The sequence below is a fragment of the Diospyros lotus genome, chromosome 6, assembly GCF_014633365.1.
Source record: "Diospyros lotus cultivar Yz01 chromosome 6, ASM1463336v1, whole genome shotgun sequence".
Taxonomy (NCBI): Eukaryota; Viridiplantae; Streptophyta; class Magnoliopsida; order Ericales; family Ebenaceae; genus Diospyros; species Diospyros lotus.
In genome coordinates this window covers 11,888,607-11,904,090 of record NC_068343.1, presented here as the reverse complement: position 1 = coordinate 11,904,090, position 15,484 = coordinate 11,888,607, and the positions used below count along the sequence as shown (strand labels likewise).

The window sequence follows — 15,484 nt, the reverse complement described above, 5'->3', positions numbered from 1 at the left end:
TCTTCGTCTTTGAAGTTGACGGTGAGAGGTACCTTTGCCACCATTGGCCAAGAATGGGAAGGGGCAGTGAATGAATGGTATTAACGCAAAAATTCAAAAACAAAGTACAGGCAGGGGAGTTGTGGTTGAAAGTTATTATTATAGGAAATGAAATAATAATAAAAATAAAGATAGGGATACAATAAAAATAAAGAAGGTGGTGTAGACTTGATGGAATTTTTCATTTGTGACGACTAGAGAATGAACAAGGAAGAATGAAGCCCATGGACTCATTTCGAACGAACAAGCATTATAAAACATGGTTATAAGTGTGAAACTAATTTAGTTTTAAGACTACACAAACAACTAAAATTCAACTACTTCTGACTGAGCTTGCAAAAGCTTTGTCATTTTTCTTTCAAAAAATCCTTATAGGAATTGCAACTAATAAGGCGGCATGGAGAAAGATTTACACCAATGTTAATCATAGCAACTCTTTACTCTTCCCAGGTCGGTCCATTTGGGAGCCTTGTCCATCATCATCAGAAGATGAGGCTTCCAAATCAATTTGCAAACTTTGTGACATTCACTATATATGGAGTTCGAGTGGTACCTCCGACAATATATTATCTATGAGTTGAGATCTGTTGTTTCTCTTGATTGTTTCTTCAATAAAAATCAATCACATCATTCAATTAACATATATAATCAAACAGTGATTATTTTAGAAAAAATTATAAAATCGAACAAAATTCTTATACCAAAAGTTCTGCAACACATCCTAATTTCTAGGAAATATATAGTTAAAGATATAATTATGTACGAATAACTTCATTTTGAGTCAAAAGAGTAACTGTTATTGAATATAAACATACGTCAATTTTTCATTCAAAACTTCCATACTAAAGTTACTTTACATCTTAACATTTCAATGGTCTAGGTATTATTACTATATAGGGATTTACTTTCATACAAAACCCTACCAAAAATGAAATTTATGTAGTTTCAGAACTCAAAAGAATGTATAGACTTGTAATATATAACTCAAACTAATTAAAATTAAATGTCCTTCTATGTCTCATACTAACAAAAAAACACATGTTCTTTCATTCAGCAATCTTCTATTTGTCGTTGAAGATCTCCTTTCACATCTACATATATACATTTTCTAGAAGAAAAATATATTTAGGGGTGAGATATCTATATATTAAGCATTGTATAAACATTTTGACATGTATTGCTTTTCAACAAATTTCAAATATGTATCAAAACATTCACATATAACATACATTTTCCAAAGAATACATAACAAGTATATGCATAGTCATTTTCAACATTTTTCACAAGGAATTCAGGATAATATTTTTGAAGTCAAATCATCATATCAAAAAAGGCTAAATATATATTCTTGCCCATGTACTTGCATGCTTTTTTATTTAAATAATCGAACTTTTTGTTATTTCAATTACACTATTGAATTATGCAATTTCAAGTCAATTTAACTCTTATACTTTGACATTTTTTCATGTAGACAATCAAATTTTGTATTATTTCAATTACATTCCTGAATTATGCATTTTTTAGTCAATTCAACCCCTTTCTCAAGAGTAATATTTTGTGTGATTGATATATCTAACACTTGTACTGATTAAATACATAACAAAATATACAAATTCAAAAATGTTACATTAAATATCACTTTAAATTGTCTAAATATCATTTTTTATAAATATGTTTTGCAAACTTATAAATTAAATAAATAATTATTTAATAGTAACTTTTTTTAAATATAATTAAAGAAAAAAAAGTATTAAAATACCAACAATAAATTAGAGAAAATTGTAAAAAAATATTATTTGGACACTTTGTGTGATATGTAATGTAATACTTCTATATTTATATATTTTGTTACGTGTCGAAACAATACATATGTTAGATACACCAATAACACATAATATTACTCTAGAGAAGAGGTTAAATTGAGTAAAAAATGCATAGTTCAATGGTGTAATTGAAATAATAAAAAATTCGAATATCTACATGAAAAAAGTCAAAATATAAGAATTAAAATGATTTGAAATTGCATAATTTAGGGGTATAATTAAAATAATAAAAAATAAAAATATTCAAATAAAAAAAATAAAAATATGAAAACAAAAATATATATTTCACTTGCTAAGAAAAATTTATTCATTTCCCTTACCTTGGTAATGTGCTTGAAAAAAATTTTGTTTGGCTGCTTGACTCCTTTCTTCTTCCTTAGCCAAAGGCCTTTCTCTTTTCTGTTCTCTCCATTTTAATTCCACACTATATATGGAGTCACTAAAGATTAGGGATGACAATTGCAACTGAAATCGTGGGAAATCGAACCAAAACTGAACCGGTCAATGCGGTTAAAAACCGTTTGATTGGGTAATGGTTTGGTTTGGGGAAAATCGAACATTATTTCAATGGGTATGGTTTGGTTATGGTTTTCACTAAAACCAAACCAAAACCCGAACCGAAACCGAACCGAATGGTGGGTAACCGAATCGAACCGCATATATATATAATATAATATGTATAATATGTATATATAATATATATTATATACAACCCAGCCCACTCGAACCCAGCCCACCTGAGCCCAATTGTCTTGCTTGCAAACCCTTCTCCCCTTCTCTTCTCCTTCCTCTCTCGACCTCGCTCTCGCTCTCTCTCACCCTTGCTGCCTCTCGCTCATCCGCGCGCCATCGCCCTTACTCTCTACATCTTTCTTGCTCTCGCTCGCCCTCGTTGGATCTCTCTTGCTTTCGCTAGGGCTCGGCCCCTGCTCTCGCTCGCCCTCGATCTCTCTCACATTCTCTACCTCTTTTCTCTTGCTCCTCCGCGCGAGATCGCCAGTCGCCCTCGCTTTCTGCATCTCTCTTGCTCTCATTTTGTAATACCCCGAGAGCCCAGAGAAGTTAGTATATATCGAGGATAGTGTAAGGAAGGAAACAACACCAGCTGGATACCTTTTGGGCTGAATGTTGGCAAAGAACTCCCAAGTTAAGCGTGCTTGACCTGGGATAATCCAAGGATGGGTGACCCCCCTAGGAAGTTCGTGTAAGCCCATCAGGGTAAGTTATTTCGGTCCTTCCTATCGCTCGATGCGGGATGTTACAAGTGGTATCAGAGCCGACCCCCGAGCCTCTGAGCGCGGTGGTGGGGCAAACCTCAGCGAGAAGGCTGAGTCCCTGAGGGGGTGCGTGTAGGCACCTTAGGCGAATCCCATATCGGCCATGCATCGGGGGGAGATCTGGGACCAGTTGTAAGGTCGCATGACGAGGACATCATGTGCTCAAGGGGGGAGAATGTAATACCCCGAGAGACCAGAGAAGTTAGTATATATCGAGGATAGTGTAAGGAAGGAAACAACACTAGCTGGATACCTTTTGGGCTGAATGTTGGCAAAGAACTCCCAAATTAAGCGTGCTTGACCTGGGGTAATCCAGGGATGGGTGACCCCCCTGGGAAGTTCGTGTAGGCCCATCAGGGTAAGTTGTTTCGGTTCTTCCTATCGCTCGATGCGGGATGTTACACATTTGCTGGATCTCTCTTTCTCTCGCTAAGGCTTGACCCCTCTTACTCTCGCTCGCCCTCAATCTCTCTCACCCTCGCTGCCTCTCGCTTTCTGCCTTATCTCTCTTCATATTAATTTATTTTTTATATTTATAATTTTATTAGATGGAGTTGGCTCATTCATTTCAGATGGATATACATCAATTTACGAAGAATAAATTAATGTTGTTAATGAAGGTATTAATTTTCGTAACTAATTTTTTTTAGCTTAAATTACAATTTAATTATACAAATATTAATTTATTGATCTTAATAATTGTAGGTTTGGAGATGTGATTTTATATCCAAGAAATTTTGTAACTTTATTCAAGAATAAGGTAACTTTATTAGAATTTATCTATGTTTGTTGTGAAATTATCAAAAAAAATTACGAATGCTATTTCTCTTTGTTTGTTGGTATGGATTAAACTAAAAAAATCATGGTTAAACCGAAACCGAATGGTTTGGTTATGGTTTTAAATTTTTAAAACTAAATGGGTAATGGTTTGGTTTTGGTTTTAGTAATTTAAGTTTGGTTTGGTTATGATTTTGGCAAAAACCGAAACCAAACCGAATCATTGCCAACCCTACTAAAGACAGAAGACTGCCCCTTCTCCTTTTCTTTTCTTTTCTTTTTTATATAAACTCAATTTTTTTGCCTAAATCTTTTCACCAATTATTGAAATTTTTATTTTGTTTTATCTTTTCAAAACCTTCAGTTGCGTTCTCTTTATTGTTTTTAAGTCATTTTTTATTTTTAATTTTCTAAAATAATGAAAAAACGTTCTCTTTACTGTTTTAAAAATATATTTTTGAAAATAAAAAAAAATTGTAAAGAAAACTCAAAACAATAAAAGATTATTTTGAATATTTTCATCCAAAACAAACTCAAAACTCAAAACATATTTATTTATTTATTTATTCATATTTTATTATTATAGTGAAAAAAATATTATAAAATTTATTAACTTTAAAATGTATATATTTTTTTAATAATATATTAATATTAAATATTTATAATTTACTTAATAATCAAATTTATTGAATAAAATATCATTAAAAAAATATTTTCAAAATTTCAAAAAGAATGCGTTTTCTAATTTTCTGTTTTGAAAAATAATTTTTTAAAATGACAAAGAGAACGCGTTTTCGATTTTCTAAAAACAGATTATCAAAATAAAAAATTAAAAATAAATTCAAAACTCAAATTAAAAATTAAAAATTAAAAAACAAAAATAACGCGGCCTTTCAATTTTAGAGGAATTTTGTACCACTATTGCATTAGGTGTGGTGCACAGCTCACGTTGGCTGGAACTCCTTCACTTTTATTATTTTTATTTATATTTATATTTTTTCCCTTTACTTTCTTTTTTCTTCTTATTGCTAGATGTACATATATTTTTCTTTTCATATATATATATATATCTACTTTTCTTTTTGATTAATTGTTTCATTCAATTATATTTTTTTCTCAATTTCACATATTTAATCATTATCTTGGTCAAATACACTACTATATGTGTAATATTAATTTATTTTCAAGCTTATTTCAAATAAATTTTCAAGTTTTACTATTTTGTATGGTGCATTACTATTTTATTACTAATCGAATTTATCTTGAAATCAATTTTCATAACTATTATTTAGGAGATAATTCCAAAATTTATTTGTCACAAGGATTATTTTTTCGGACCAGTCAAGTATCAAATCTTTTTAAATAATCACACTCATACAGTAAAATTTTGAATATTAATCTATTAATCTCTTTTTTAATTATGATTTTTTTTGTGAAAGTTATCTCGCTGAATATTTCACAGATTTTTGGTAATTACACTAACACCTAAATTTCTAAATAAACTACTAGGTCATTCATTTAATGATTTGTTTTAGCAAAAATTAGTAGTCCAAAATCCTAAACAATTTTGACAATCTCATTAGTATCAAAAATTTTAATTTATTTATCAATCAGGCATATTCAAATGATTTTCCTCATACTTTAACCCTTCAAAATTTTGTAAAATTTTGAAATATTACAAAAGCTTAACCTATGATCACTGCATATGGCCCTTCCCTTCTAGCTCTCGTTACTGGACCCCTAGTTACAACTTTTTTCCTTTATATTGCTCTTTGTTTCTTGGGATCTTTAACTCTTCAATGGTTTTTTTTTTTGGTAATGCATGGTTGTTGGTTATGGTCAAGGCTAGACGTTTCATAAGGCCCATTCGGTGGTTGCCTCAAGGCCCATGAAAATTTGACTATTTGGGGCCTCATAAATTGGAAATCTTCCTTCTTGTAAAGGCCTATTGCCCAGGCCCAGCCGCCCACCTCTTTTCCCTCTGCAAAGCTTCGCCCTTACCCTTTTCCCTCTTTCGCTTTCGTTGATTCGCTCGCTACCATGCTTCTCTCACTCCATCACTCATTCTGTCGCCCTTACCCTTGTCGGTGGCGGCTTGCCTTCACTCTCATGTCTCATTGGTCCATCACTCACTGCCTCTCTCTCCTCTAGATGCTCCGTTGACCTTTGCCCTCGCCCTCGCTTTCTCACCTCTTGCTACTCTGCTCAGTCGCTTGTCTCGCCCTCATGGCCAATGGCTCGCTCTCCATTGCTCACTGCCTCTCTCTCACAAATCGTAGTTTTGCACCCTCGCTAGCTCGCCCTCGTGGTCGATTTGGGAACCCATTTTTACATTTTGCTTACGAGCCCCAAAATTTTAAATACGACATTGATTATAGAGTCTAAGTTGGCTCTTGGGCATTTGGTCCTTCGGGTTCGGAAATAAAGAGATTTGTTTTGCTTCACGAACTGCAGCCCTTTGTGGTCATTTCTTTGCTTGTCATTGAGCATTAACCCTTTACTCTTTAGGGTCATTCTCATCATGCTTTGCATGGGGATCTCCAAGCTATATATATTTTAGTAGTACCCTTATCTCTATGGTCCTATGTTTTAGTAGTACCCTCGTCATGCTTTGAAATCTTTTTTCTATTGATTTCCTTTCCCAATCTCTATGGTCCTATATATGCCTTTGATGCTCCATTTAAGTTCTAGCCCCATCCTTCGGTTTCTTCTCGATTCTCTATTGGCCTTGCTTTGTATGGCCATCCCTATGCTTGTGTTTTTTATTGAGAGAAAGAAAAATAAAAAAAGGGGAAATGATGAAAGTAGACACAATTAATTGGGACTCTTATAAAAGCAGCCTTCACAAAAACGTCCCTAATTAAGAACCTACAGGCTAAATAATTAATAACAGATGCAATATACACACAGAGACTATTAGCATAAATATTAGGTGAATGTAACCAATTTTAAAATTTTGGGGAAAAGGAAAAACGCAATCTGACATGAGATGTCGGGTAGTTGATAGACTCAAGGGTGGTAATCGATCAAACCAATAATCTATAATCTAACCTGTCGTCGAAATATCATTTAGCCATAAGCCAGAGTTAATTATTTCTGTATTTCGATACCCTTAATCCTCTCTGTCATTACTGCTCTATTGTTGAGCAACAACAGTTGGTACACCGTTCTCCATGCTCAGGATAAATACGCATTCATAATAATATATATTATTCCAAATTAATAATATATATAATGGGCAATGCAGGAAGGATGCCCATGCCCTCCTTTGTCGTTATTATTTATAAACGTGCCTCATCATTAGCTACTCAAATGCAGTAAACATTGTTACAATGTCATACAGCTTGCACTATAAGTTTAATTAAAATAAAATCCTTGGGACAGTAAATAGACATGGAGACAAGGAGAATCAAGGCCTGTTGTGGGTATTCATTTTTGTAAGGCTCATCTTTGCCAACAGGCTGCCACCTGCTTCCATCCAAAATCCTTTGTTTATTCCATTGTCTTCGTTGGGCCTGCACCAATTTCCAATATAAAGAGAATATATATACATTTCTAAATGCTGCCTGCCTTGTCTCTTCTGAAAGAATAACTCTTCTGCCACATTATGCCATGCATGTGGAACTTGCACCAAAATTAGGTTTAGGCTTCCAACAAACCTATACTTTTCTATCAAACCCTATTCGCTCCCTGCTGCAATCATGAGCATAGGTTTGTGGGTATGCAATGCATGGATTGCCAGCTATCGTTGTTGAGATTTGAAATTGCTCCACAGCAAGATAATACTACTTTTAATTAAGGTTGAATTCTCTCTGGTTGAAGATAAGATGATAACACCAATGATTATTGGGGAGGCAATGAGGCATCAAGTTCTTATGGTCTGTGCCCTTTGTTTTCAATTAAGTAATATTGAAAACCGAATCTGAGATTGCCGGTTGGTGGCAAATTTTTGCATGATCATCAGAAAGGGTAGGATTATATCCACATTGACAGCACATGCACAGTGCTATTACATCAACAGCCTTAGTTCATATAAATGCATTCGAGCCATTGAAGGATCATCACATTCAGCCCTTAGGCCTTGCTTTGGTAGAGAGAAAAGATGGCAAGGTCATCTGCATTAACAGGTTCACAAGGTCATTTTAGGTCTATTAGCTTGCCTTCCAGGTTACATCCCCATTGTGGCAAGATTGAAGCTGAACTAAACAAGCTTAAGACCTGGGAAATATCCACAGGTTCTGCATCTCCTTTAAACGCTGAGACTATTAGAACCGGCCTGGTTGGGCTCCCAGAGTTGTACAACCGTGTCGAAGAACTCATCCGCTCTCCAGTCACCCGGCAAGTTATTCTCCAGCATCAACATGGAGTACTAGTGGAAGAGGCACTCGAGGGCTCCATAGGATTGTTGGACTCATGCAGCATGGCACGAGACTTCTTGTCGCTCATGAAGGAGAGCGTTCAAGATCTTCAGTCTGTGTTGCGAAGGAAGGGTGCAGACTCCAGCACTGCGAGCAACCTCAGTTCTTACCTTTGCTGCAGGAAGAAAGTGAAGAAGAACATCACTAGGGGCCTTAGATCATTGAAGCAAATAGAGATGAAAACTGGACCCTCTCCTCTCTTAGACAGGGATCAGGATCACTACTTATCAATGATGATAAGAGTGTTGAGAGAAGTAATCGGTATTACCATCTCTGTCATTCGATGCGTGTTGGTGTTCTTGCAAGTGCCGGTTTCAAAGTCAAAGGCTAAGGGATGGTCATTGATCTCAAAGTTGATGATTACAAGGCAAGTAGCAGCCTCAGAGAGTGGCCATGGCAAGATTTTCAATGAAGTGGGAAGTGTTGATGAGGCTATCCAGTCTTTGCATGGATGCCTTAGGAGCAATAATGGTGCAAAGATTGGTGTGGAAATGGCAAGAAGAAGATTGCAAGCTCTTAATGACAGGACAGAAGGGCTTGAGGCTGGACTGGATTGCCTGTTTAGGCGCCTGATCCAACACAGAGTCTCCCTTCTTAACATTTTGGCTCACTGATGATACTTACCATGCATTCATTGTAAATTATTGCATTAGCATTCCAGGAGATTTGCTAATGTAAGATTTTTGTAGCATATTCCAATAGTACATGTTAATTATAATCAACTCCGAGAGTTTATTTCGTCGATCCTCTCAATTTTCATTTTTGGTAGCAGCATAATGTGCATTGGATAACAGATTGTCCTCTCTTCCTTTCGAAGCTCATTTTGCATTAATGGAGAAATTGTCAATACAACTTATCTGTGATTTATTCTCTGGTGAGTTTATAATTAAATTATGTAAGAACTGGAAATTAAATCCAACTGTTTAATATTATGAACATTGCCCTCCTCTCTCTATTTGAAACTCTAAAGTGGATTCCTTCCCTGCTACGTCAACTTAATCCTCCCCAGAGTCTTTTCCTAAGCCCTCAGCTTACCGCCATCTAATAAAATATTGTTGATGGCCTCCCCCTTGCACTCATGGTTGAACTCCTCATCCATCCATGGGATGCAGGGAAAGACCCAGAGAGCAAGTAACCCGCAAACCCTAACTTTTGGATATGCTTCTGTGTCATTACGCCTGCAAATAATGAATTTACGCCTTACCTTGTTCCATCACTCCTTCAAAGAGTGGCTTGTTGCCTTCCTAGGTTCGCATGTCTTCTATCCCTTCTGGTTTGCTACTGGCCATGAATGATGGGGGGCTTTGTCTTTGCTTCGTGAAAGATGTGCTCTAAGTCTACTCTGCACAATAGATCTACATGTTTTGGTGTTACTGGGTCATGGTTGTTCTAGATGTGGTCGCTGAGCATGTTCCATTCAATTAGCCCCAATGCATGGAGTGTGGTACTTGCTCCTCATTGCCATCCTCAGCTTGACCCAATAATCCTGCTCAAAGACAACTCCCAGCTCTTGGCAATTCACCCTAACAGCGGCTTCTTAGGATTTGCCCCTTGTAGCCTTTTTCGCAGTGTGTAAATTTCTTTTATTTGGAGCCTTCGGCTGTGGATTGTGCTCTTTGGGTTTTATTTGCTTGTGGTGGAGTTTTTAATATCCGATCTTGTATTGAATCTTTCTTTCTAGCAAAGGAAAAATAAAAACAAGGACAATTTAGAGAATAAAGTATATCTAATCTTCTGGTATATATATCTCAATCGGATCAGGATATCAATAAAGTTATGATTACTTTCATCTTTCTTAACAGAAATAGGAAGAACTACGAGAAAATTAGATAAAAAAGCATGTTTACGGGAACTTAAAATCTAAGTCTTTAACCCATAAAACAAAAAAAATCTAAATACTCAAACTATGGATATCTAAGAGGGAAAGGGCGAGAAGAAATTGAGAAGTGGGGCCCACCGTCTCGATCTCCTAAAAATGTGGAGCAAATGTTTAATCTCCAAGCAGTAATGGAGAATATATTAAACAAAACACCCATTTTGATCAGATAGATCATGGTACGCAAATAGTACTTTTCTTAAAGTAAAAGGTTTAAGTGTTCAATTTGATGGGGAGCAGCAACAACCTTGTGAGAGATAGAAGACGACAAGAATTTGGAGGAGAAAAGAAGAGCAAGTAGTTTGAGAAATAGAGGAAGGAATCAGTAACATGAATTCATTTTCAATCACAAATCTGTTTATTTATAGGAAAAGTTTAGGTCCATGAAGGCTGACATTTTATACTTAAAAGATAACTACTATTTTTTAATGCCAAAACATGAGATTTAATCATCCCCTTTTGGTCAATTAATTTTTACCTAAACGTAAGTAGAGGTAGTTTTCTTTTCTTTTTTTTTTTTTTTGTTTTATTCATGACAAATAACTGTAAATCTTTACGTTAAAGAACATGCAACGATTGGAATTTACAATTTTACCTTATATTTATCATAAAATTTTATTAATCACCACTAGAACTAGAACGTATTAATTTGGTGCAATTAACCAGTATGATGGAATGATTGATCAGTTTCTTTTCGGGAGTGGAGTGGAGTGGATTGGTTGGATATTGTCCTCTGGCAAGGCATATGCAAAAATTAAATTAAAATCATCCATAGAATTATATATATATATATATATGATGCATTGAATTTGAATAGATCCATCGCTACTCAATCGTACACTGAATATTGGTATATATATAAAAATGTTTAATGGCATCTCTAAGAGCTACTTAATTAATCAATCAAATAAATAAGTACACTATATCATCTCAGTCGATCATTCTGGTTGCCCAACTCCGGCCATTGAAACCCCGGGGCACAGCTCGATTTACAAAAGAAGAACAAGTGATAGACCAGTATTATTTTGATAGGTCACGAGTTTAAACTTTGACCTACTCAAAATATATTTTACGATAACTCCAGCAAAATCAAAGGCATAAGCATTGGAAGCCGCCTCAAAGAAAGACATCTCAAGTCCAGCCATTGCACTCACATGGTGTTGGTATATATATATATGTAGATATGATTAAGCAACAAGAGATTAAGTAACGTTTTGCCTGTGGGCCTTCTGTCGACCCCAAAAGAAAAAAACGCTTTGGACCACATGGGAAGGCCCGCGAATGAGTTGCATATTTGTAAAAAGAATGCAAAATTGTTGAGATTGTCAGAAGTGGGATTTGAACCCACGCCCTCTCACGAGGACCAGAACTTGAGTCTGGCGCCTTAGACCACTCGGCCATCCTGACAGTGCTGCTTAAGATTTAAACTCAGCAAACTACAGATATTACTAGTGCTTTTTCTTCTAATAAAAATGTTTGGGTTAGGCAATCCAGGGAAATTTGCAAAAATAGGACTTTCGGTACCGAACCTTCGAAAAATAGTACACTCTAAAAATTTTTGCAAAACTAAAACTTTTAAATGTATAGTTGACAAAAATACCCCTTCCCCCACTTTTCAGTTACTCTCTTCTTGTTTGTTCATTTCAATGACATTTCTTTTTTCTTGTTAATTAATTTGCTGAGAATATTTTCAAAGTTTGCCACACATATCTTACTTTTTTCACCTAAAATGCTATGTTATTCTATTTTTTTATTCTTTTTCAATGGCATTTCTTATTCCTCCCTAATTAATTTATTGAAAAAAAATTTAAAAGTCCGCCACACACAGTGACTGCATTTTGCTTTCTTCGTTTAAGCTGTTATTTTATTATATTCTATTCTTTTTATTTATTCTCCTTCTGCAAGTTCTCCATCATACAAGCACAAAGGTTATACAAACATATTAGTTTTAGATATTGCTTGTAAATTTTTGTTGTAGAATACGGTTGTCCAAATATATTGGTTGTAAATATCTATTATAGATATCGATTGTAGTAGATATCGGTTGATTAAATATATATCAATAATAACAAAAATTGCATAGAAACATGAAATGATTTCTATTATAAAGTTCGAGTGTCCCACAAAAGTGAAGAACAAGTTGTAGAAAATTAATATCTACATTAAATATCTATCAATTATCGATATCATTAAACCGATATCTATATCAGATATTTAGGACAACTGTATTCTATAATAGAAATTTACAACCGATATCTTTAAACTCATATCTTTGAACCGATATCTATCAATAACTGATATTTACATCAGATATCTACAAACCGATATCTAAAACTGATACTTTGGACAACTTTTGTACTTGTTTGATGGAAAACTTAATTTCAGAAGGTGAATAAATAAAAAGAATGGAATAGAATAGTAGTTTAGGTGAAGAAAATAAGACGCACAGTCGTTGTGTGTAACGAACTTTAAAATTTTTTTCAGTAAATTAATCAACAAGGAAGAAGAAGCGCCATTGAAAAAGAATAAAAAAAATAGAATAAAATAGCAACTTAGGTGGAGAAAGCAAGAGTCACAATCGCTGTGTACGGTGAATTTTGGAAATATTCTCAATAAATTAATTAATGAGGAAAAAGAAGCGCCATTGAAAAAAAAAATAGAATAGAATAATAGCTTAGGCAAAGAAAGCAAAACGCACAGTCGCAATGTGTAGCGAACTTTGAAAATCTTCTCAACAAATTAATCAACAAGGAAGAAGAAGCGCCATTGAAAAGGAAGAATAAGAAGATAGCTAATTGAAAAGCAAGGATATTTTTGTCAAATACATATTCAAAAGTACTAATTTTGCAAAGATTTTTAAAGTATCCTATTTTTCAAAAGTTCAGTACTTGCAAATTTCCCTAACAAAAATCTATTCTCTTAGACACTAATGCTCTTTATAATTTTATTAATAAATTAAATTCTTTTGAAAATAAAAATTATATAAATAAATTTAAATTCATAACCTCTAACTTAATTTAACTTGAAACTAATTTTCATCACTATATCCAAACTAGGGGTGTGCAATCGGTTATAATCGAACCGAATTGCCCAAAAATTGTGAACCGAATCGAATCGAACCAAATGCAATAACCGAACCGAACCGACCGACCAACCCCAACAAACCAATCTGACCAAAACCGATCTAACCGAAACATAAACCATGCTAACCGAATCGAAACCGAAAACTGAACTAGAAACAAACTAACCAAGAGACCGGCTTTGCTGTTGCTGCCAGCCACCTAGCTGGTCGACGATTCCGATGATAGGAATCGATCATCAGATTCCCCCAACCACGGTGACCCACATACCCAAAAACTAAAAGCATCTAATGTTGGGATTTTAGTAGATCTAGGTTTCAAAATTTCAATGTAAATGAGAAATAGAGTGCAAACTTACCGAAAAACCATCAGCGTAGTCTTCGTCTTCGTCTCCGGCCTTCGTCTTCTTCTTCGGCATCGACGACGGATGGTGGAGGGAGAGAGAACAGATGAACAGATGAAGCCAAAAAACCTTCGGTCAGTGCCTAATCTACGAAGCTTCGAAGAGCCTTCATCTTCGCCTTCGCCTTCGTCTTCGTATTCGCCATCACCAGATCTGTGAACTCAAAATCGAATTGAATAAAAGATGAAATGTCGAGACGCGAGAGAGAGATAGAGAGAGAAGAACGAAGAACAGAGAAAATGAAATGTCGCGCCTGCGTGCGTGACTTCGTGAGAGGGGCAGTTCGGTTCGCGCGAGGAGGGGTTGTGGCCGATTAGGTTCAAGTGAGTGAGGCTATTTTTTACAGGTTCGGTTCGGTTCGATTTTTTTGATATTTTTATCAAAATAACCGAACCGAACCGAATAACCTATTTTTAAACAAAAATATAACCGAACCGAACTACTATTTTTGAAAAATCGAACCGAACCGACTAAACTTTTCGGTTCGGTTCGGTTAGTTCGATTTAACCAAACTTTTGCTCACCCCTAATCCAAACTCTTCTTCATATAAATTTAGAATAATTAAATCTAAAGAGCCTAACTTCAATTATCAATTGTACATTATTTTTATCTATACATAAATAGCACGCATGACACCCCACTACTCTAAAAATATATATGACTTAAAAGTAAAGATAAATTTAGGAATAGAAAGCAATTAGGTTAATTTCAAAAAAAAAAAAAAATCGTAATCATGCCTAGCAAACACTTTAAATCCCAACTAAAATGGATACAGATATGATTATAGTTTAAAAATAAAAATATCGTTATATTATTATTATTTTATAAATTATTAATTTTAATAATATATATTTCTTTATAAAATATCGTTAAGTTGTACTTTATTTATAAAAATATTTAATAAATAAAATTGTGGGCTTAAAATATATTATAGCAATATTTACAAAAAAAAAATTGAACTTTATTGAAAATTTTATTTAATTATGTAATATGTTAAAACAATAACGTATAAAAACCACAAATATAGTTCATTACTCAATTATGAGCACAATTATAAAAATCCATAACTGTGTAATTACAATCATAAATATGATTATAGATATATAATCACAGTTATTTAGCTAGAAATATTTATTATTTTTTTTGTCATTATTGAGTTGGCGACATAATTTGTAACTTGATCCCCCAGTCAAAAAGAATTAATTGTTGAGGTTACGAATCTGAGTTTAATTAATTTGGGAACCAAATTGAATTTCAAAGATATTTTCTCTCTTCACTCACATTTTTTTGAGTCAAATTAAAAAAGAAAATTTGAAATTAAAACTTATTTTTAATATAAGATGCTTAACATTCTCATTTAGTTTTTTTTTGTAATTAAATAAAAAAAACCATTGCCAATGGGGCGACCAAAACCTATTAACAATGGGCTCCAATCGCTTATGAGATTCAGAAAAAAAAAAAAAAAAAAAAGAAGAAGAAATGTTTTAATCAATTACTATAATTTTTTATCCTCTCCTTTTCTATTTTGATTCTCTCTACTTCTTTGTTTTCCTATGCAATATCAATGCCATCTCGAGCCATTGTTGATTCTATAATCTCTTTGTCTTAATCATCCACTTTCTCAACTTCTCTTTTTTCACTTTCATCACTTAACTATTGCATCTTAATTGCTCTCTTTGTCACTTTTTATGTATTTTTTTTAATCTTTCTTTGTCGAACTCTCATCTCTTTATTATTATCATGTGATTTTGGCTATCGCTGCCACTCCAACTCCATATCAACCTCCCATCT

The 15,484-nt window shown here is 34.1% G+C and overlaps 1 protein-coding gene and 1 non-coding gene across 2 annotated transcripts; one reads left to right on the top strand and one right to left on the bottom strand.

Annotated features, from left to right (window-relative positions):
* The first annotated feature begins 8,018 nt into the window (after positions 1 to 8,018).
* LOC127804329 (uncharacterized) lies at positions 8,019 to 8,948 on the top strand. The gene has a single exon (XM_052341187.1). The coding sequence runs from the start codon at positions 8,019 to 8,021 to the stop codon at positions 8,946 to 8,948; it is 930 nt and encodes a 309-aa protein (XP_052197147.1).
* A 2,585-nt stretch (positions 8,949 to 11,533) lies between these two features.
* TRNAL-CAA (transfer RNA leucine (anticodon CAA)) lies at positions 11,534 to 11,617 on the bottom strand. Its single transcript has one exon. It is a non-coding gene; the product is annotated as a tRNA-Leu (tRNA).
* Positions 11,618 to 15,484: the final 3,867 nt, after the last annotated feature.